This window comes from Microtus pennsylvanicus, chromosome 15, assembly GCF_037038515.1.
Source record: "Microtus pennsylvanicus isolate mMicPen1 chromosome 15, mMicPen1.hap1, whole genome shotgun sequence".
NCBI classification, from domain to species: Eukaryota; Metazoa; Chordata; class Mammalia; order Rodentia; family Cricetidae; genus Microtus; species Microtus pennsylvanicus.
The window spans coordinates 2,518,870-2,542,440 of record NC_134593.1 but is presented as its reverse complement, the minus strand read 5'-3'; the positions used below and the strand labels follow the sequence as shown (position 1 = coordinate 2,542,440).

The 23,571-nt window shown below is 43.4% G+C and overlaps 1 protein-coding gene across 1 annotated transcript; it reads left to right on the top strand.

Moving 5' to 3' along the window:
• Ecd (ecdysoneless cell cycle regulator) lies at window positions 1-23,469 on the top strand. Its single transcript, XM_075949956.1, has 14 exons — window positions 1-343; window positions 1,625-1,830; window positions 4,571-4,688; window positions 5,101-5,188; window positions 5,284-5,462; window positions 6,790-6,982; window positions 7,505-7,633; window positions 10,839-10,967; window positions 11,702-11,787; window positions 14,272-14,378; window positions 14,461-14,647; window positions 16,994-17,061; window positions 20,106-20,317; window positions 23,198-23,469. Exons 2-14 carry the CDS (start codon window positions 1,626-1,628, stop codon window positions 23,426-23,428), a joined length of 1,932 nt encoding a protein of 643 aa, XP_075806071.1. The 5' UTR covers window positions 1-343; window position 1,625; the 3' UTR covers window positions 23,429-23,469.
• The last annotated feature ends 102 nt before the right edge of the window (window positions 23,470-23,571 follow it).

Below are 23,571 nucleotides of genomic sequence, written 5' to 3'. Positions count from 1 at the left end.
AGCGGAAGTGACGGACTAATACAGCACGGTGCAGAAACTGGCTCCGATGCGCATTAGTGGCTACATAGACTCACCTCTTCCAAGTTTCCAGCAGCGGCTCAGGGCCCAAGCGGAGGGGACCCAGTGTGAATTGGACTTGAGCGATTGATACTATCTTCTGACCAAGTGTCCTAGTGGAAGAGGCGACCAAGGAAAGGTGCCAGAGCAGAGGCCCTCAGGGCCTCTAATCGTTAAAGGAATTGCTTAGCCCTTTGTGGGGTAGAAGATGGGAGTCTAGTTTGATCAAAGAGTTCTAGACCGCCGCAAGTTTGTGCTCTTCGGTTGCTTCATTCTGTGCGCTCAGGTTTGTCATTTGTGTTGTGATCTTTAACCCGAATGATCTCAAATTCAATTCAGACCCTGTAAATGCTGCATGAGGACTCCTGCTTGGGTTAGCGAGAGGATGGGTAGAATTTTTCCTCGACCCTCCGGGTTGAAAGGCGGCATAATTCTAATTTACCGTGGTGAGCGGGTAGTTGCATAGAAGATGCAGGTTCCTTAGTATAAGAATCAAATCACAAGCCAGGCAGTGGTGACGACCGCCTTTAACCCAGCACTCGGGAGGCAGAGGCAGGCGGATCTCTGTGAGTTCGAGGCCATCCTCGTCTACAAGAGCTAGTTCCAGGACAGGCTCTAAAACTACAGAGGAACCCTGTCTTTAAAAAAAAAAAAACAAAACAACCAAACAAACAAAAAACAAAAACATACAACAACAAACAAAAAAAGAAATCACTGCATCAGGCAGGCAGCGGAACCATGGCAAATTATTTTGGGACGAAATGGTAGCACACAAATGTTTGTAATTTTAAATCTTCTATAGATTTAAATTTTGTAAAGTGAGAGGCTTGCTCCCCCCGCCCCCAGGGCAGGGTTTCTCTGAACAGCCCTAGCTGTCCTGGAACTAGCTCCACTTCTGCCTCCCTAGTGCTGGGATTAAAGGTGTGCGCCAACACCGCCCGGCTTGATAACATAGTTTTGAAGTAATGAGGTGTTTTAGAGATGGGATAATACTTCCGCTCCACAATAACGAGAAGACTCAAAGAAAGAAAGTGCTCAAAGTATGCAATAGAAGCACAGATGGAAGTTTTGAGAGCAAATAGTGGATTAGTAATGTAATATTTTCAAATTGTGTTACACATACTGCTACTAATTTAAGGACAAAACATTTCATTTGTTGGTGAGACAGGGCCTTGCTATGCTATCCTTGAACTCCTGGACCCTGGTGATTCTCTTGCCTCAGGATGAGACAGTAGGCACACCCATTGCACTTAGCTATTTTTAATTTTTATTTTTACATACTTACTTGGTAATTGGGAAGTGCACTGTTGGGTCTCCATTCACTCTATAATGTCAAAGTTTCCAATTAACATAATTTAAGTATAAGAAACACGGTTTTAAGTATTAATGGCATTCAGAGATTATAGGTCAAGTGGTGTCTGATGAATACCAAAACCATGAAGATGGTAGGTAGGTGCATATCAAAGTTTTGGGAAATAGTGCAGTCACATAGAAGCATTTGGGGAATGCTGTTATTTCTCCTTCTATGTGGCTTATATCACTGAAACTTTGAATGTCATTTTCAAAGAATGGAGGCCAATATGAAGCTTGCAGTGGTAGAAGATGCTGTGGAGTACTGTCTGTTCCTGATGCCAGATGAAGCAAAAGACACAGAAGAACCCAAAGAGATTCTTCAGAAGTACATTGAAAGAATAATGACTCACTTTGCACCTATACTGGTGCCTTATATCTGGCAGAATCAGCCTTTTAATCTCAAATATAGACCTGCCAAAGGTAAAGTAATCCTTCCATTTGCTGTTGTCAAAGAGGTTTACACCTATAACTTTTAAAATTAGTGATGTTTGCCCATATCCATGCAAGCCCCTAAATTTAATATATACCGTATAGATCAGAATGTGGGGATTGTGGCTGTTGTGAACTTTAGTTATGATGCCGTACTGCACAGGTCCAGGTTTACTGTTTCTTCACTCATGGTTCCCTTTTACTACTCAGTGCTTGACGTTCATTGTTAATGCGGTACATTGCATTGATTGAATTCTTAAATTTTTATTTATTTTATGTGCATGGGTGTTTGCCTGCATGTATGTCTGTGCACTGTGTTTATAGTGCCCTCAGAGGTCAGAGGAGGACATCAGATCCTCCTCTGATACAGAGGATTGTGGTAACCACTGAGCCATCTCTCCAGCCCCCTTATTGATTGATTTTTATATTATGAATCATCTTTGTAGTCTAAGAATAAATCCCACTGAATTGTAGTATTATAACCCTTTCAATGTGTTGTTGAATTTTATTAGTAAGCTTCTCATTGTTGTGACAAAAATACCTGAGAAAAATCAGCTTAAAACTTATTTTAGGGGGCTTATTTTAGTACAGGCTGGCCTCGAACTCACAGAGATCTGCCTGGCTCTGCCTCCCTAGTGCTGGGATTAAATGCGTGCGCCACCGCCGCCCGGCAACAACACAGTTTTTTTGTTTTTTGTTTTTTTTTTCGAGACAGGGTTTCTCTGTGGTTTTGGAGCCTGTCCTGGAACTAGCTCTGTAGACCAGGCTGGTCTCGAACTCACAGAGATCCGCCTGCCTCTGCCTCCCGAGTGCTGGGATTAAAGGCGTGCGCCACCACCGCCCGGCTAACAACATAGTTTTACACTCACACAACCTTTTGTTTGCTTTCAAAGACGGTTTGGTTGTCTGATCCTTGTTTTAGACCCAAACTCCTAAGAAATTCACATTTCATATCTTTTTCAGAATTGCAACCCCAGCTCCCAAATAATTCTTTTTTTTTTTAATTGATATTTATTGAGCTCTACATTTTTCTCTGCTTCCCTCCCTGCCGGTTCCCTCCCCACTTCAGTCCTCCCCCAAGGTCTCCATAATCCCAATTTACTCAGGAGATCTTGTCTTTTTCTACTTTCTACTTCCCATGTAGATTTGATCTATGTAAGTCTCTCTTAGTGTCTGCATTGTTTTTTTTTTTTTTTTTTTGGTTTTTCGAGACAGGGTTTCTCTGCGGCTTTGGAGCCTATCCTGGAACTAGCTCTGTAGACCAGGCTGGTCTCGAATTCACAGAGATCCGCCTGCCTCTGCCTCTCGAGTGCTGGGATTAAAGGCGTGCGCCACCATCGCCCGGCTAGTGTCCGCATTGTTGTCTAAGTTCTCTGGAATTGTTGTTTCTAGGCTGGCTTTCTTTGCTTTATGTTTAAAAACCAGCTGTGAGTGAGTACATGTGATAATTTTCTGTGTCTTGGTTACCTCACTCGAAATAATGTTTTCTAGTTCCATCCATTTTCCTGCAAAATTCAAGCTGTCGTTATTTTTTCTGCTGTGTAGTACTCCATTGTGTAAATGTACCACATTTTCCTATCCATTCTTCGGTCAAGGGGCATTTAGGTTGTTTCCAGGTTCTGGCTATGACAAACAAAGCTGCTGTGAACATAGTTGAACACATGTCCTTGTGGCACAATTGAGCATCCTTTGGATATATACCCAAAAGTGGTATTACTGGGTCTTGCAGAAGGTTGTTTCCTAATTTTCTGACAAATCGCCACACTGACATCCAAAGGGGTTGTACCAACTTGCATTCCCACCAGCAATGCAGAAGTGTTCCCTTTTCCCCACAACCTCTCCAGCCTAAGTTGTCATCAGTGTTTTTGATCTTGGCCATTCTTACAGGTGTAAGATGGAATCTCAGAGTTGTTTTGATTTGCATTTCTCTGATGACTAAGGATGTTGAACATTTCCTTAAGAGTCTTTCAGCCATTTTAGATTCCTCTGTTGAGAGTTCTCTGTTTAGGTCTGTACTCTGTTTAGATTTTTTATTGGATTATTTGTTCTTTTGATGACTAATTTCTTGAGTTCTTTGTATATTTTGGAGATCAGACCTCTGTCTGATGTGGGGTTAGTGAAGATCTTTTCCCATTCTGTAGGCTGTCGTTTTGTCTTGTTGACTGTGTCCTTTGCTTTAGAGAAGCTTTTCAGTTTTAGGAGGTCCCATTTATTAATTGTTTCTCTCAGTGTCTGTGCTGCTGGGGTTCTATTTAGGAAGTGGTTCCCTATACCAATGCGTTCAAGTGTACTTCCCACTTTCTCTTCTATAAGGTTAAAGTGTGGCTGGCTTTATGTTGAGGTCTTTGATCCATTTGGACTTGAGTTTTGTGCATGGTGATAGATATGGGTCTATTTTCATTCTTCTACATGTTGATATCCAGTTATGCCAGCACCACTTGTTAAATGTGCTTTATTTTTTCCATTTTATATTTTTTGCTTCTTTTTCAAATATCAGGTGCTTGAAGATGTTTGGATTGATATCCAGGTCTTCTATTTGGTTCCATTGGTTCTCCTGTCAATACCAGGCTGTTTTCAGTACTGTAGCTCTGTAGTAGAGTTTGAAGTCAGGGATTGTGATACCACAAATAATTCTTGGAAGTCATTCAGTGGTTAGTTATTGAATACTTATGTCTACTTTCTTGCAGTGTTACACATGCCTGGGTTGTGATCACTTCTCTCTTGTTTATAGGAGGTGTTCCTGCCCATATGTATGGCATGACAAAGTTTGGAGATAACATTGAGGATGAATGGTTTATTGTTTATGTAATAAAGGAGATTACAAAGGTATTTCCAGAGTTAGTAGCAAGGTAATGTAATTATTTTAATTATTCTAAACAAATTCTCATTTTAAAGCTTAAGTGATTATATTTGTGTTCTTTTATTAATTTTTGTCTGAAGTCTGGTAGAATACACATACAGGCGCACACACACATTTTAAAGACAGTCTCATTGTATAGTCCTGGATGGTCTGGAACTTGATGTGTAGGTCAGACTGACCTTGAACTCACAGAGATCCACCTGCCAGTGCCCTGTGAGTGCTGAGATTAAAGGTGTGTACCACCTTAACTGCTGAGCCATTTCCCAGTCCTACTTGACTGTATTTTAAAATGACCATCTGTACATAGTACACTCAAGTGTTTTCTGAGAAGAAGGGAAAATGTATTTGATCACAGCTGGTTTATGCTCTATGAATGTGAAAAAGGTCTTTTCTCTCACTAGGATTGAAGACAACGATGGTGAATTCTTGTTAATAGAAGCTGCTGACTTTCTCCCTAAGTGGTTGGATCCTGATAATAGTGCCAATAGGGTAAGTACATTCAGGCTCAGAACATGCCTTGTTATTTCCTGGGTCCCTGGAGCTTCCCAGAGCCCACAAAGAGACGAAGACGCATCATTTTGCAGGTGTTTTTTCATCACGGGGAGCTGTGCATTATTCCTGTGCCAAGGAAATCTGGAAGAATGCCCTGGCTACCCACCACACCCCCAACAATCCAACAGGCTTTGAGTATTATCTCAGCACACCCAGAAGCTGTGCTAGCTTCAGAATCTGTACGAGCTGCTGTGGACAGGCGCATCAGAGGGTAAGAAAGAGAACACTGATATTGTTAGCTGAGGAACATTTGGTTCAGGGCAACACAGGTTTTCATTTGCATACAGAATGCCTTCCACCTAGATTAATACTCCTCTGCATTTTATTGGTGGCACTGTTCATGGAACTGACAGTTAAATTTATGGGATTTAAATTCAGAAATCACATTGATTGGTTGATTGACTGAGATAGGGTCTTGTCATGTTACCCAGGCTGGCTTTGGACGCCAAGGCTCAAGCTAACCTCTTCCCTCAACCTTCTGAGTAGCTGGGATTTCAGGTGTGCATCACTGGGCCTGACTTAAGTGTAGTTTTACTTCCCATTCTAAAGTGTCTTTTTACCTGGGTGGGTGGTGGCAGCAAATGCCTTTAATCCACCACTCAGGAGGCAGAGGCAACTGGAGATCTGAGTTTGAGGCCAGCCTGGTCTACAGAGTGAATTCCAGGACAGTCAGGACTTCACAGAGAAACCCTGTTTCAAACCCTGCCTCCAAAGTATCTTTTCTTATTTAAGTGTCTTATCAAAGTGTTATCTATAAAAATTTGATATCAGGGATAGAATGATGGCTTCATGGTTAAACACACCAGCTGCTCTTCCTGAAGACCTGAATTCAATTCCCAGCACCTATATGGCCACTCATCCAGTCTGTAACTGTGTCCCAGGAAACTCAATATCCTCTTCTGGCCTCTGTGGCCACGCATGTATGTAGTGCACAAACGTACACATAGGCAAAACATTCATATACATAAAATAATAAATTTTTAAAAATAAAGTAAAAATTGAAATTTTTGTGATTCTAGAGCTTCTATATGGTCCTTTGACCTATGTGGAACCCTTTAGGCTGCATTTCCAAGAGACAAGTTCCAATAGCACTTTTCAGCGTATTGTCTCTCTCTCTCTCTTTTTTTTCTTTTGTTTTTTGTTTTTTTTTTGAATCAGGGTTGCTCTGTGTAACTGCCCTGGCTGTTCTGAAACTCATTCTGTAGACCAGGCTGGCCTCGAACTCACAGAGATCTGTTTCCCAAGCACTGGGATTAAAGGCATTTGCCACCACTGCCTGACTTTCAACAATATTGTCTTATTGATACTAAAATTATTTTTAAGCTGGGTATGCTAGCTAACACCTTTAAACCTAGCACTCTGGGGCAGAGACAGGAAGATCTCTGTGAGTTCCAGGTCAGCCAGGAGTACCCAGTGAGATCCTGAAAAAAACCAATCCCACAATATTTACATTAAATAATTACAATAATTTACAATTATTACAAAATTTACAATAATTACAAAAAATTACAATAAAAACATTATGCTACCTGCCACAGGTACCCAGAAAAAATCGAAGCTTCCCTTCATCGAGCACACTGCTTCCTTCCAGCTGGCATTGTGGCCGTGCTCAAACAACGGCCCAGACTGCTGTCCGCTGCAGTCCAGGCCTTCTATCTCCGGGACCCTAGTGACTTGAAAGCCTGCCGCATATTCAAGAAGTTTTTGCCTGAAACACGAATAATGGCATCTGTGAGATATATCTTTCTTGGTCATTTAGTTTTTCTTCTCATTTTAATATGTCTTTTAGAAAATCAGTGCACATTTCTGTCTTACTCTCTTTTTAACCTGTGTGTGCGTGTGTGTGTGTGTGTGCGTGCGTGTTAGGGGCATGTTAAGAAACTCCTCATTTTGTAGCTTAGTACTACCTACTTTTGACTATTCTCCCTACTTCTGTAATTACTTCCTTCTTACCAATAAAACATTTCATCTCTGAAATTATTATTTTCCACTCTCTCCTAAATTGCTGTAGTATAATTAGTGATAATTTCAGTAGTGGCAAATGAAAAGTGGGCAACAGTGTGAATTCACAGAATGTGAATGTTTATCTCACCAGCTGCTTCTGAACACACAGAAAGTAAACAGGCCGCACCTCCTCTGACTGCACCTGTGCGTCTGTACACATGGAGTGCATGAATGGACTACTGTTAGGTCTGTTATTCTAACTGTTAGAATTTCAGGAAAAGACTCACACTTTTGTGTCCCAATGCCCAGGTCACTTTTACTAAATGTCTGTACGCACAGCTGGTACAACAGAAGTTTGTGCCAGACCGGCGGAGTGGATATGGGCTGCCACCTCCATCTCATCCCCAGTACCGAGCCCATGAATTGGGCATGAAGTTGGTAAGCGAGTGAGAAAACTACCTAACTTACTTTCCTTCCCTCCCTCCCTTTCCCCTTCCCTTCCTTTCTTTCTCTAATATGAACGGGCTGGAGAAATGGCTCAGTGGCTAAAAGTATATACTGCCCATAGAGGGCCCAGGTTTGATTGCCAGCACCTCTAGCTGGTGACTCACAGCACCTGTAATTCCAGAACCAGTGGTTCCCAGGGTCAGGCGTCTGTGAGCACCTGCATTCACATGTGCATGCCCATCTACACACATACCCATAAATAAATGATTAAATAGCCAAATAAAGAATTAAACAATATATTATTTTAAAAAAGACTACACAAAGAAAGACACTCTTGAACATTAAACAATTTATATGATAGACATATAAATTGATTCAATTCCTTTAGGCAAAAATTTCCTGCTATTTATCAACATTTAAATTACACCTACCATTTTTTTTTGTCATTTTCACCTGAGGTAATAAATGACACAGCATAGGAACTCTAGAAAGTCCCGAGTATGTGAGAATACAGTTAAATTCATCAATTCAAATCAGTATCAAGTGACTCTTCAGTAAATAGTGATCCAACAGCTGTGAAGCCATCTGAGAAAGTCAGTTCCTTCACACTTAGAGCAAAATAAATTCTGCTTGGATTAAATAATTAAATGTAAAAATTGAAAATATAAAATTAAAAACTATAGAAAATTATCTGACTGGGAAAGGCCTTTTAAGGTGTGGCTTGCAACCAATATTGCTTTTATTGTAAGCAATAAAAGATTGATAATTTGACTGGGTGGTGGTGGCACATGCTGTTTTCCCAGCACTCGGGAGGCAGAGGCAGGTGGATCTCTGAGTTCGAGGCCAGCCTGGTCTACAAGAGCTGGTTCCAGGACAGACTCCAGAGCTACAGAGAAACCCTGTCTTGAAAAATCAAAAAAAAAAAAAAGGATATAATTTGATTATGTAAGATTTCCAGCCAAGCACAGTATACATCTGTGGTTCCATTTAGAGTCTAGGAGCCAGCATGCAGCCTGGATGACAGATAGCAAAACTGTCTCAGACAACAACACAGCAGTAAATGGAAGAAGTTCTGCATGGAAAGAAAAATGCCATGTGCTCAAAAGATCAGAAAACCCAGAGAAGGAATATTAACTGATTAATTTTAAATATTCAGAAGCTGAACAGATAGTTTGCAGAGAAGGAAGTACAAATGAATTTTAATTTAAAAATGTTGACCTCTGACCTTAAGAATTAATATCATTTAAAGCTACAAAATAGTTTATCACTACTAGATTGGCAAGTATAAAAATGTATGAGAACATATACTGAGTTGGTAAGAATTTATAAGAATATATAAAGGAAAAATATACTCTAACGTGTTGATAGAAATAAAAACTGAGCTGGGTGTGATGGTGCTCTTGGGAGGCAGAGGCAGGCCTTCTCTGTTGTGAGTTCCAGGAGAGCCATGGCCGCGGAGCGGGACTGACGCGGTCCCTGTGAGACAGTCTCCACTGTCCTCTGCCACTGCATGGCCACGGAGCGGGACTGACGCGGTCCCTGTGAGACCGTCTCCACTGTCCTCTGCCACTGCATGGCCACGGAGCGGGACTGACGCGGTCCCTGTGAGACCGTCTCCACTGTCCTCTGACACTGCATGGCCACGGAGCGGGACTGACGCGGTCCCTGTGAGACCGTCTCCACTGTCCTCTGCCACTGCATGGCCGCGGAGCGGGACTGACGCGGTCCCTGTGAGACAGTCTCCACTGTCCTCTGACACTGCATGGCCACGGAGCGGGACTGACGCGGTCCCTGTGAGACAGTCTCCACTGTCCTCTGCCACTGCATGGCCACGGAGCGGGACTGACGCGGTCCCTGTGAGACAGTCTCCACTGTCCTCTGACACTGCATGGCCACGGAGCGGGACTGACGCGGTCCCTGTGAGACAGTCTCCACTGTCCTCTGCCACTGCATGGCCACGGAGCGGGACTGACGCGGTCCCTGTGAGACAGTCTCCACTGTCCTCTGCCACTGCATGGCCACGGAGCGGGACTGACGCGGTCCCTGTGAGACCGTCTCCACTGTCCTCTGCCACTGCATGGCCACGGAGCGGGACTGACGCGGTCCCTGTGAGACAGTCTCCACTGTCCTCTGCCACTGCATGGCCGCGGAGCGGGACTGACGCGGGCCCTGTGAGACAGTCTCCACTGTCCTCTGCCACTGCATGGCCACGGAGCGGGACTGACGCGGTCCCTGTGAGACCGTCTCCACTGTCCTCTGACACTGCAGTTGCACTGGACGTTTTGCTTATCATTTGCACTTCTGGAAATGTATTTTCCAGGTGCAGAAACCACATAGACATATCAGGAAGCATCGTTCGTAATAGTGAAAATTTAGAAAACACCTAGGTGCATGTAGTGGAAGACTAGGTCAATTACGGCACGTCCGTGAAGCGAAGCAGACAGATTGTGTGCCGATAGGAAGTTCTCTCTGTGCAGTAGAACACGTGCTGCTGTTGGGTGATGGAGGGGTGGAGGAGGAGGAGGAGGAGGATGCATAGGATCTGCTTGAGTGCACAGATTACTTCTGAAGGGAGATGCTGGACGTTGGTAATGTTTGGATTTCTGTGCCATAATACTGTAACTTTTAACCAAAGGATCATAAAACAAAGTCACTATTTTCTTCCTTTGTCTGAGAATAGGCTCAACTTACTTTCACATTTTTGTTACAGTTTCATTTACTTATTTTGTGTGCATGGCAGGGTTGGGGAGCCTGCCATGGTACACAGTGGGGGTCGGAGGATAACTTTGGGAGTTGGTTCTCTTTTTCTACTGTGTGAACACAAGGCAAGCACCTTTATCCACTGAGCCATCTTGCAGCTCAGAAACAAATTCTACTTTTCGTAAAGTTTAAAAAGTGTTCTGAGTGAAGCTGGGTGGTGGACACCTTGATCCTTGCACTTGGGAGGAGAGGCAGGCGGGTCTCTGAGCTTGAGGCCAGCCTGCTCTATATATTAAATTCCAGGACAGCCAGGGCTACATAGTGAGTCCCTGTCTGAAACAAACCACAGAAACAAAAAAGTGTTCTAAGTGTTCACATGCCATTGTGTCTGGTCATCTAGTTCTGGATTTGGGCTAAATGGAAAGAAATTAATTTAAGATGATAGAAAAAGAAAATACAAGAATAACATAACAAAACTTCTGTCTGTCTCACCTAGGCTCATGGATTTGAGATTTTGTGCTCCAAATGTAGCCCACATTTTTCTGACTCCAGGAAATCCCTTGTGACTGCTTCACCCCTCTGGGCCAGCTTCCTCGAAAGTCTGAAGAAAAATGATTACTTTAAGGTGGGACTTGTGGTGCTTGTTTCTTCTTGTGAGTGTGTATGTATGTGTGTGTTGTTTGTGTTCTCACATGTGGGCCAGAGGTGGGTGGAAGGGATGTTCTCACTGAACCTGGAGCTTACCAGTTGACTCTACTGGTTGCCCAGGGAGCTTCCAGTAGCAGGTGTGGACAGTTGAAAGGGAATGTGCCTGTTCTTCACTGGCTGCCATTGTCTCTGGAGGCCTTACCAGTCAGGGAGATGATCAGATGCATTAAATATACATACGAAAAATGTCAGAATCATACCCGTTATATATAATTAGCCTATGGTAATGAAACACTAAAAATCGATGCATTTTGAGGCCATGTGTGGTGGCACACATACGTAATCCCAGCTCACCAGAGGCTCAGACACGAAATTCTTAGTTCAAAGCCTTTTCTTTTTAGCTATTTAAGGCCAGCTGAGCTACTTACAAGACCTAGTTTCGCCGGGCGGTGGTGGCGCACGCCTTTAATCCCAGCACTCGGGAGGCAGAGGCAGGCGGATCTCTGTGAGTTCGAGACCAGCCTGGTTTACAGAGCTAGTTCCAGGACAGGCTCCAAAACCACAGAGAAACCCTGTCTCGAAAAACCAAAAAAAAAAAAAAAAAAAAAAAAAGACCTAGTTTCAAAATCATAATCAGGCTGGGAATAGAGCCCAGTAGTGGATTCCTCATACTGTATAAGCGCTGCTCTAATGGCCAGTATTGTGTCCAAGGGACTGATGGAAGGCTCTGCGGAGTACCAGGAAAGACTAGAAATGGCGAAGAATTACTTCCAGCTCTCCATACACCGGCCAGAAAGGTGAGTTATAGCTAGGACCCACCGCACAGGAAGGAAGGCTGCTGGTGGATAGTTCTTTTTAACTAGTCTATTTTATAAAAGTATCATGACTGTATGTATGTGTAATGTGTGTGTGGCTATAGACACAAACTTGCCACTGGGAATCAAACTCAGATCATCAGGCTCCCATGGGCATCTTGCCTGCCATAAGTAAGATTTTTGTTGTTGCTATGAAAATAACTTGAGCCACCATGACTGGCCTTTTAAATGGTTATAAAATAAACTCCTGTCTCCTTGCAGACCTGTTCTCGAATCCCAAGGCTTAGACACCCTTCTTTCATTTATTTAGACTTCCTTCATTTTATGTCTGTGAGTATTTTGCCTGAATGTGTTTTGTGTACCATGTTTGCTCCTGATGCCTTCAGGGGTTAGCAGAGGGCATCAGAGCTCTGGAACTGGAGTCACAATGGTTGTGAGCTGTCATGTGAGTGCTGGGAAGCAAGTCAAATGCTCTGCAAGAGCTAAGTGCTCCTAACCACCGAGCAATCTCTCCGGTCCTTAGACATTTTTATGTATTTATTATGTATAGTATTTGCCTGCACACTAGAAGAGGGCATCAGATCTCACTACATACAGGTTGTTGTGAGCCACCATGTGGTTGCTGGGAACTGAACTCAGGACCTCTGGAAGAGCTGTCAATGCTCTTAACCTCTGAGCCATTCTTCCAGCCCCATCCTTAGAGCTGTTTAAAAATAATAACATGACGTTTTGTCTTTATTTTGAGACAGGGTCTTCTGTAGCCAGCTGGCCTTGAGTTTGTTGTGTAGCTGAGGTTAAACTTGAACTTCTGATCTTCTACCTCTACCTCTCAAGGCAAGTGCTACCCTGCCAGCCAGTGTCATAATCTTTTTTTTTTTTTTTGAGACAGGGTTTCTTTGTATAGTTTTGGAGCCTGTCCTGGAACTAGCTCTTGGACACTAGGCTTGCCTCATACTCAGAGATCCGCCTGCCTCTGCCTTCCGAGTGCTGGGATTAAAGGCGTGCGCCACCACTGCCCGGCTCAGTGTCATAATCTTTTATTAGCACCACTAGCATCCTCGTTGTCCTTGGTCCAGTCTCTAGCTTCTCTTGATTACCCATGCCCTGCACCCTTCTTCCTTGCTGTTCCTCCACACCCTTATTTCTTCAACTGTGTCTATACCTAAACTTGGTTCCCAACCTCTAATAACTTTTTCACTTCAACCATTAGAGCCAGGAAAATATACCTCTGATTGTGCTAACCTCCCATCTCTTAAAATTTATTGGAGATTACAACAGTGAAAATGTGCATGTACCTTAAGTATCCACCCAAAAGAGATAAATGAATTGCCATGTATTTTTTTTCAGATTTTTTTTAAGTAACAGAGAAAATTGTGCATGTGTTTCATGTATAATGTGGTCATTTTTTGTTTGTTTGTTTTTGTTTTTCGAGTCAGAATTTCTCTGTGTAGCCTTGTCTGTCCTGGTACTTGCTCTGTGTAGCCCAGGCTGGCATCAAACTCACAGAGATCCACCTGCCTCTGCCTCCTGAAGGGCTGGGATTTCCAAGGTGTGCGCCACCACTGCCTGACTCAATGTGGTGTTTTAAAATGTATATCCACTGCAGAATGGTCAAATCTAAGTACACTTGACGATGCACTAACACTGCACTGTGAGTGGCGAGCACTCGGTGCATGTGTGCCATAGCACACTTGTGGAACCTAAAGACAACTTGCAGGAGTCGGTTTTCTCCTTCCACCGTGCAGGTCCTGACAGTCAAACTCGGGTCATCTGGCTTGATAGCAGGTACCTTTACCCACTGATCCATGTTTCAGGTCCCATCTCTTCTTTAAAAAAATAAAAAACATAGCTGGGCGGTGGTGGCGCACGCCTTTAATCCCAGCACTCGGGAGGCAGAGGCAGGCGGATCTCTGTGAGTTCGAGGCCAGTCTGGTATACAAGAGGTAGTTCCAGGACAGGCACCAAAACCACAGAGAAACCCTGTCTCGAAAAACCAAAAACCAAAATTTTGTCCACACCCTAATAAAAGTAATTAATTGCCATCTTCCATGTTTCTTTAGCATTTGCTGTTCTAAAATGCTGGTTTTTGCCATCTTTTTAAAATCACTTTTAGGGTTTTGTTTGTTTAGGGTTTGGTTGATTCTCAGTAATTTTTTTTAGTCCATGCCTGCCTCAACCTTCGGCATAGTTGAGATGCTTTTGAAGTCCTAACCTTCCTGCCTCCACGTTTAAGTGCTAGGATTTCAGACGTCCCTGCCATACCCACCTGTGTTTTGCTGTTTATTATTTTTTTCTTGCCCAGTCATGTTTGCATAACATGGGGTAGGGATAATTTATTACTTATGTGATTTTTTCAAAGTATCCAGCTGTTTACTAAATTTGCTTCATAGTTCAGATGGTTCCATCAGTGTAGAGAATAAGTCATGTCACCATCATAAAGAATGCTTGTGCTTTCATTGTTTATAGTTCACTTGCTATGAGTCCTGGTGAGGAAATCTTAACCGTGTTGCAGACACTGCCGTTTGATGTTGAGGAGCTCAGAAAAGAAGGCACTGATCTTCCTCCTGAGGATGGTGAGTGATGGGCCAGGAGCAGAGCAGGAAGCAAAGAACGGAGGGCTGTCCTGTGTCATGGCTCACCTGCTTTCTTTTCCAGACGAGCAGTGGTTAGTCCTCTCGCCAGACCAGCTGGACCAGCTGCTGCAAGATGCAGCAGGCAGAAAAGAATCACAGCCCATTTCCCAGAAGGAGGAGGAGCAGAACTATGACGTAGTGCAGGTCTCAGACAGCGTGAAGGCCTTCATCTCCAAAGTCTCAACCCACAAAGGGGCAGAGCTGCCCAGGTAGCTATGCTAAAGCAGAAAGTCAAAAAGGGGAAACGTAGTGGCATTTCAACTGTATTTTAATAAAGACTGCCTGAAGATCCGAGAGTAAGCCAGTCCCACTGGTCAGCCTTATAGACCAGATTATGGTAACGCACACCTTTAATCCCAGTAGCCATAATGACATGCACCTTTAATCCCCATAGCCACACTAGTTGCCATAGAATCTGGGCGGAGCATGCTTTTAATGATGGTGGTGCACACCTTTAATCCCAGCCCTAGAAAGGAATATAAGATGGGGGGTGGTTTGGGGCAGGGGAGACAGCTCTCAGACAGTCTTATTGTGAGATTCCTGGAGGCAGGATCGCCATTTCGGACTGACGTCGAGGTAAGAGCCAGTGACTGGCTGCTTTGCTTTTTAGATCTTCAGGTTGAACCCCAATTTCTGACCCTGAGTTTTTATTAATTATGCTTCAAGAAAGTATCATTTCCACATTTTTGAGCAAGTTTCCGTCCTGATTTACTTACTCTTTTGGTGCTGCATATAGTGCGTCTTCTTTATCTGAGGTCAGATTTCAAGTAGCCTTTATAATTCCTGAAGTAAGCCAGAGAACTTGTGGCTTTAGCAGTCACCAATCAGAACCGCAGCACCTTTACTTTACTCTTTGGTTCATTAGTTTGTTTTCTTGAGATGGGGATCTCTCTACAGAGCCCTGGTTGCCCTGGAACTCACCATATAGATCAGGCTAGTCTTGAAATTACAGCTGTGTGCCTGCCTCTGCCTCCAGAGTGTTAAAGATGTGAGCTCCCATGCCTGGCTTCTATAGACTCTTCTTCAGAACCCGTAGACTCTATCGCTTGTAGCTCTCAACAGGCTCAAGCTTCCGATCGCCTACCTCACAAGTGGACTGAAATCTTGAAACTCAAAGAGAGGGCTTAAAGGAACTCATCATAGGCAGAGAGAATCACAGAACTGTGAAGCTGTTTGTGGCAAGTAACTGGGGAAAAGTAGGTAGAATTGTTACCTGAACAGCAAATATCTCTTTTCTTTTTGGCTGAAATAGAATTGGCCCAGAGGCCATGTACACCACTGGCCCAGAGGCCGTGCACACCACTGGCCCAGGGACCGTGCACACCACTGACCCAGGGACCGTGCACACCACTGACCCAGGGACCGTGCACACCACTGGCCCAGGGACCGTGCACACCACTGACCCAGGGACCGTGCACACCACTGACCCAGGGACCGTGCACACCACTGACCCAGGGACCGTGCACACCACTGACCCAGGGACCGTGCACACCACTGACCCAGGGACCGTGCACACCACTGGCCCAGAGGCCGTGCACACCACTGGCCCAGGGACCGTGCACACCACTGGCCCAGGGACCGTGCACACCACTGACCCAGGGACCGTGCACACCACTGGCCCAGAGGCCGTGCACACCACTGGCCCAGGGACCGTGCACACCACTGACCCAGGGACCGTGCACACCACTGACCCAGGGACCGTGCACACCACTGGCCCAGGGACCGTGCACACCACTGACCCAGGGACCGTGCACACCACTGGCCCAGGGACCGTGCACACCACTGACCCAGAGGCTGTGCACACCACTGGCCCAGGGACCGTGCACACCACTGGCCCAGGGACCGTGCACACCACTGGCCCAGGGACCGTGCACACCACTGACCCAGAGGCTGTGCACACCACTGGCCCAGAGGCTGTGCACGCCATTGTTCCGGAGGCTGTGCACACCATTGGCCCAGGGACTGTGCACACTAAGAAGTGCACCTTGCTGAACTTCTTTCCCAGGCCAGTGAAACCTTGTGAGTGTTACTATTCCTGAACTGTAAGAAAAGATACAGTTCACACACATTATTTGTTGTTAAGAGGGAAAGAATAAGGGAAAGTGCAATTTGTTAAACTTTGATTTTTGTTATTGCTGTTTTCTTACCTTAAATTCACTTGAAATCACGATCATCTTGACTACACCTCCCATGTGCTGGGGCTAAAGACATAAACTTGGCGTCCTATAAGAATAAGCGTTATAAGTGAACTCAGATAAATCCTGCTTTTCCCATGTGTCTTGTGGGGAGTAAAAAGCAGATAGGTTACCAAATGCATATGCTTAAATGTAAGATAACAAGGTGTAATTTTTGCTTTTCTGTGACCAGATTTTTGTGTTTCTGTTGTCACTCAAACAAGCATAAGGATTTTTTCTTATTGATTTAAACTACGATTACTCTAGGTGTTCCTTTCTTGGATATTTGGTAGTTTCTCTAAGTGTTGCACCATCTTAGAACATGTTTCAGAGAACTGTGATCAGGATAAATTATGTGGCCTTTTCCTTTTTATCTTTCAGAGACCCTTCTGAAGCTCCAATCACTTTTGATGAAGATTCTTTTCTTAATTATTTTGATAAGATTTTAGGTGAGTTACAGTGTGGTGTTTACTTTTATTTTGAAACTGTGAAGATGTATCACTGCTGTTAGAGCACTGGGACATTAGGTCATTTATGAGTCAAAATACTACTTTCTTTTGATGGTTTTGAGTTTTTAACCATAAATTACTGCCTGGTTGAATCACTTTACAGAGGCGACCTATTAGTGCTTGACTTGCTAGCTGCTAACTGACGGAGTGCACAAACATTTTATGTTTTGAAAGGATTTTAATTGGCTTCCATGTTTCGTTTTTTGTCTTTTCTTTCACACTGACTATTTTAGAAATCAATAAGAAAATAAGAGAAAACACAGAGGGCTGGGGAGAGAGCTCAGTCAGTAAAGTGTTTGCTGCATAGGAGTGTGAGGACCTGCGTTCAGATCTCTGCGCTAACTTAAAAAGCTACGCACAGATCTTTCTGTGCCTCTCAGAAATGAAGGGACAGAAATAGATAGGCAGATCCCTGGCGCTTGCTGGGGAGTCCAGGTTCAGTGGAGAGACAAGGTGAAGAGTGGCCGAAGACCATGCATACACATTGGCACATGCTGTGTGCGCATCACACAACAAAACCCAGGGTTTGAACAGCCTGTGCACTGAGGAGTAACCAGTTCATCTTTGAAAATAGTTAACTCTTCCTAGTAAGCAAGCAAATGTAAAATAAAGCATGATTTTTTTTCTTACCTTATTGAAAAAATTAATCAGCTATTTTAAAGGGTTGGAGAAATGAACACCATCACCTTTGTGGGGAGAGGTAAGTCTAAGTTGTCTTTCTAAAAACATTTTGAGAATCTAGGAAGCCCATTATTTTTGACTTAGCCATTTCACTTGAGGGATTTATTCTGTGAAAGTGATAAACGGTCACTGATGGTCATTTCAGTGCTTTTTTTTCTTTTTTGTAGCAACAAAATTCTAATGACCAAGAGAAAAATGGGTAAATAAAGCACTGTATTGTGAATTTGCACCACCATAATAAAGTATGAGGTCATCTGCATAGTTTGTAAGAAGGCCTACAAGACACAGTATGTAGGAAAGCAGACTGCACTTCACTGTGAGCACATCTGGGTTAAGAAAGAAAACCCTGGGGTGGCTTGTTGGTCTTTGAGGGGACTGGAATTTGGTTCTCAGCACCCATGTCAGGCAGCTCACAACCTCCAGCTCTAGGGGATCTGATGCCCTCTTCTGGCCCATGGGCATATATATCTACACACACAAATGAAAATCTTATGAAAGAAATGTCTGTATTTGCATGTGCCTGTGCACAGACCTATATTACATCTGACATCTGGACTCCATCCAACTGTTCCGAGATGTCTCAGAGAGTAGCTGAATGTTGACATCAATGTATATTTATTTCATTTTCTAATTTTAAATTTAAAAAAATATACCTGTAATTTAAAGATTTATATATGAGTATTTTGCTTATGAACTTATGTGCATCATGTGTGTGCCTGGCTCCTGAGGAGGCCAGAGAGGGTGTTGGATATCCTGGAGTTCCAGATGGTTGTAAGCTGCCTGGTGGGTGCTGAGAGTCAAAATCAGATTCTCAGCAAGACAACAAGTGCTCTTAACCTCTGAGCCACCTTTCCAGCTTCCATATTTTTTATCTGATTTTTTCGGTGCTGGAGATCAAACCCAGGGCCTCATATGTGGTAGGCATGTTCTCTACCACTAAGCTCAGTTTTTAAATACTTTCAACTCAGTTTTTATTTTTTTAAAGATTTATTTATTATATATAGTGTTCTGCCTGTATGTCTGCCTGCAGGCCAGAAGAGGACACCAGATCATATTATAGAAATTGAACTCAGGACCTCTGGAAGAGTAGCCAGTGCTCTTAACTGCTGAGCCTCCTCAACCCAGTTTCTATTTTTTTTTTTTTTTTTGCTTTTTTTGAGACAGGGTTTCTCTGTGGTTTTGGAGCCTGTCCTGGAACTACCTCTTGTAGACCAGGCTGGTCTCGAACTCACAGAGATCCGCCTGCCTCCGTCTCCCAAGTGCTGGGATTAAAGGCGTGCGCCACCACCGCCCGGCTCAACCCAGTTTCTAAATAGAAAATATTATTATTATTATTAGTGTGTGGGGTGGTGTATGTATAACAGCACGTGATGTCAAGGTCAGGCAGAGGATAACTTTGATGAACAGTTTTCTCCTTCTTCCTTAAGGGATCTAATTTAGATCATCAGGTTACACAGCAAACACCTATCCTTGAGAACCATCTCAACAGCCCAATGTTTTATTTTATTTGTTTATTTATTTTGGTTTTTTCAAGACAGGGTTTCTTTGTGTCATAGCCTTGACTGTCCTGGAACTCACTCTGTTAGACCAGGCTGGCCTTCAACTCACAGAGACCCGCCTGCCTCTGTTTCCCCAAGTTCTGGGATTAAAGGTGTGCACCACCACTGTCTGGCTTCATCTTTTTTAAAAAAATACTTTCAATTAATCAAATTCACTTTAAAAAACTAGTGGAATCTTTTGGCTCAGCCTTTTCATGGTTCTGTAAATGTCTCCCTGAATCATCATTTTTGGGAAAGGGTTTTACAAAGTAGTTGGGTTAACTCATTTGGTCCTTGTGGAACATTCCAATCCTTTGAGAGATGTAACCTCTTTTTTTTTGATTTATTTATTTTTATTTATATGCATTGGTTTTTTGTGAGGGTGTCAGATCCCCTAGAGGTAGAGGTATAGGCAGCTGTAAGCTGCCATGTGGGTGCTGGGAATTGAACCCAGGTCCTCTGGAAGAACCACCAGTGCTCTTAACCACTGAGCCATCTCTCCAGTCCTGAGAGATGTAATCTTGCTCAAAAATTTTTACCAAGTTGCCGGGCAGTGGTTGTGCATACCTTTAATCCCAGCACTTGGGAGGCAGAGGCAGGTGGATGTCTGTGAGTTCGAGGCCAGCCTGGTCTACAAGAGCTAGCTCCAGGACAGGCTCCAAAGCTACAGAGAAACCCTGTCTTGAAAAACAAAAAACAAAAAAAAAAAAAGTCTTTTTTCTTTTTTTTTTTTAAGTAGTTCTTTCTGTGTCTCGGTCAATATAGGAACAAAACCTCAAGAGTCAGAGTCAGACCCTGATGATCTGGATGAAGATGACTTCGGATGTTTAGACAGTGATGATGACTTGGACTTTGAAACTGAGGACTCTGAGTCTCTGAAAGGAGCTCTTGGCAGTCTCAAGTCCTATATGGCCCAGATGGACCAGGAACTGGCGCCCACCTGCATGGGCAGAAGCTTCAGTACCCGGAAGCCAGAAGTAAGTGTTTTCAACCTCTTCTTCTCCACGCGTAGGAGAGTGACAGTCAGATTCAATCTGAGTTTTCCTTTCTTTTTTTTTTTTTTTTGGTTTTTTTTTCGAGACAGGGTTTCTCTGTGGCTATGGAGCCTGTCCTGGAAGTAGCTCTGTAGACCAGGCTGGTCTCGAACTCACAGAGATCCACCTGCCTCTGCCTCCCGAGTGCTGGGATTAAAGGCGTGCGCCACCATCGCCCGGCTTCCTTTCTTTTCTTTTGATTTGTGAGGTTTGAAATAAATTGAGTGCTAATTTTATTGCTGGCTGATTGATTTTAAGAATTGACCCCAGGGACTGGGGTACATGCAGTCCATCACTAAGCTATATTCTCAACCCCAAGAATGCTAGTTTTCCCCTAACTTGAAGTTTATAATCTGCTTTTTCCTTTTAGTGGTGAGGGCTCAAATAGAGGCTTTGTGCTGTCGGTGCCTGCTCTACCACTGAACTGCCGCCTCTTTCAGAGTCTCAGGATTTTACAAATGACCTTCCCTTCTCAGCCTCTTTTGTAGCTATGAATTATACGTTCATGCCATTGTGCCTGGCCCCTATAATCTTTGATTTTATACCAATGTGCAAGTACCAATGAGTTAACCCAACTACTTTGCAAAAGTCCTACACTATGTAAGGGCTGAGGTGAGACGAGAGCATTGAGTCTCTTAGAGCAAGCAGTCACGGTTTACAGGTGTTCGCAGGACTCCTGGCTCTCTACTTGGGTGTTGTCACTGTAAATCACCGTCACGATGGCACAGAGATGCTCTGAGCTGCTGGACCATCCATCCAGCCCCCAGAGTTAAATTCTTTATGCTATGAATTTTCAGGATTTAAAGTAGAGAATCATTATGTACTCAAATTAGCGTGTGATTATTAATACTACTGCCATTTTTTTCTTTTCCTTTTCCTTCGTGTGTGGTGCTTGGAAGGTGTATGGAGTGAGTAGATTTTTGAGATAGAGCCTCACTTTGTAGTCCAAGCTGACCTCAAAGTTGAGCTGGAATTGCAGGCATGGGCAACTGGGTCTAGCAATATGTAGACTTTTTTTTTTTTAAGAGAGAAGAGGGGCTGGAGTATTGAATCAGTAGGTAAAGGTGCCTCTTCTTAAGCCTGACAGCCAAGGTTCAATCCACACTGTAGGAGAGAACCAACTCCCCAGAATTGACCTTTGACTTCAGAGTACCTATACACATATCATACACACACATAGACACACACACTCAAAATCAACCTTTAAAAAATGTAAAGGGAACCGGGCAGTGGTGGCAGGTGGATCTCTGTGAGTTCAAGGCCAGCCTGGTCTACAGAGCAAGTTCCAGGACAGTCAAGGCTACACAGAGAAACCCTGTCTCGAAAAACAAACAAACAGAAATGTAAAGAAAGCTAAGAGGAGCTTAAGTATCTAAGAAAAAAATAACTTCAATCTTAATTGTTTCCTGTCTTCCTAGTTTAGATTCAAATTTAGAATTCTTCTCTCAATCTCATAGTCATCTTAGTGTTTTTGACCACAGTTTAGCCAGCAAGAGGCATTATGGGAAGAGCACAGACATTAGAGCGTTGTAAATCAGGGTTTGAAGTACTGCTGGCATCTACTGTGCACTGTCTAACCAGCCAGTGACCCTCGTGTCTAGAATCAGCATGAAATGACAGTAAAGCCATGGGAGCTCGTGGTTAATGTGAGCTCTGTGCTTTAACCATCTAAACCACATTTAAAACCATAATTGCTTTCACCCTAACAGAAATTATTTGTTAGATTTAATTGTGAATAAATATTGCACAAGGATCTTGTTATAATAAGGGCCTTTTTTGTTGGTATGTTTATTTATTTTATTTATTTATTTTGAGATAGGGTTTCACTGTTTAGCCCTGGCTGTCCTGGAACTCTTCTCTGGACCAAGCTGGCCTTGAAATCACAGAGATCCACTTAAAGACACCACCAGACCAGGCACTAATGGCCTTTTTTTAAGCCAAACGGACAAACAGCTGGAATTTTCTGTTTCGGAAGTCCTAAGAGATTCAGACTGTTAAGTTAGTGGACCACAGTTTGAGTGACAAAGATATAAAGATCTATAGGTCAAGATGCAATTCTTCAAATCTTTTCCTCCAGCCTGTGAAATAGGAGACCCAGGTAGCAAACTGGATGCTTTGTAGTTAGACGCCACTTAAAAGATTGTGGTCAGGAAACAGGGAAATTTAACTTTTTTCATTTGGAGGAAAATTTAGATTTTTGTCTTTTATTAATGTATTAATATTAACGCAGGATTATTTCAAAGCAGGGGCAGACTTTTTGTTCACTTTGTAGGAATGCTATGGTGAAGCCACAGCCACGTGGCCATACACAGACTAATAGAAATGGGTTAATTTAAATGTCAGAGTGAGCCAGTAACAAGCCTATCAGGCTTGTTATAATTCATATTCAGCTTCTGAGTCAGTTATTTGGGTCTGGGCACTCAGGACAGGACATGTCCGAAACTCTTTTGAGACAGAAATGTGTCACATTCTTTAGAACTAAGCTTCTTTTGTTTTAAGACAAGATCTCTAGTCCAGATCAACCTTAAACTCCCTGTGTAGCTGAGGGTGATCTTGAATTTCTGATCCTCTGGCTTCCACCTCTCAAATGCTGGGATTACAGGCATGTGCCATCACCACACCTGATGGAACCAGTGTTAATATATGCATCAAATCACATTATTAGAGCTCATTTTCACTTTATGTCACCAAGGATTGGAAATTTCATTTTTAATTTGGAATTCATATATATATATATATTATTGCTAAGTTATTGCATTTTACTGTAACCGACATCTAACCTAAGGGTTAATATCATGTTGTTCTCTCTCTTCCACTCTCTAGAAGGACCCTTCATCCCCGACTGCAAATAACAATTCAGATGAGGAAGACTCAGGTGCAGGAGATTGCGCTGAAGCAGTGGATGTAGACCTGAACCTGGTTTCAAATATACTGGAATCCTACAGCTCCCAAGCTGGCCTGGCAGGACCTGCTTCCAACTTGTTACACAGCATGGGTGTGCGACTCCCTGACAATGCTGATCACAACCCCCAAGGAAAGCCAGTGAAGAGTTAGCCTGCACATCAGCAGAATCAACAATAAATTCTCACTGACTAGACTGTGAGTCAAGTGTGCTATTTCTAGTCGGCTGTTCATGAGAATGTCTGCCTTAGCTGGGTGTTGGTGGCACACGCCTTCAATCCCAGCACTCTGGAGGC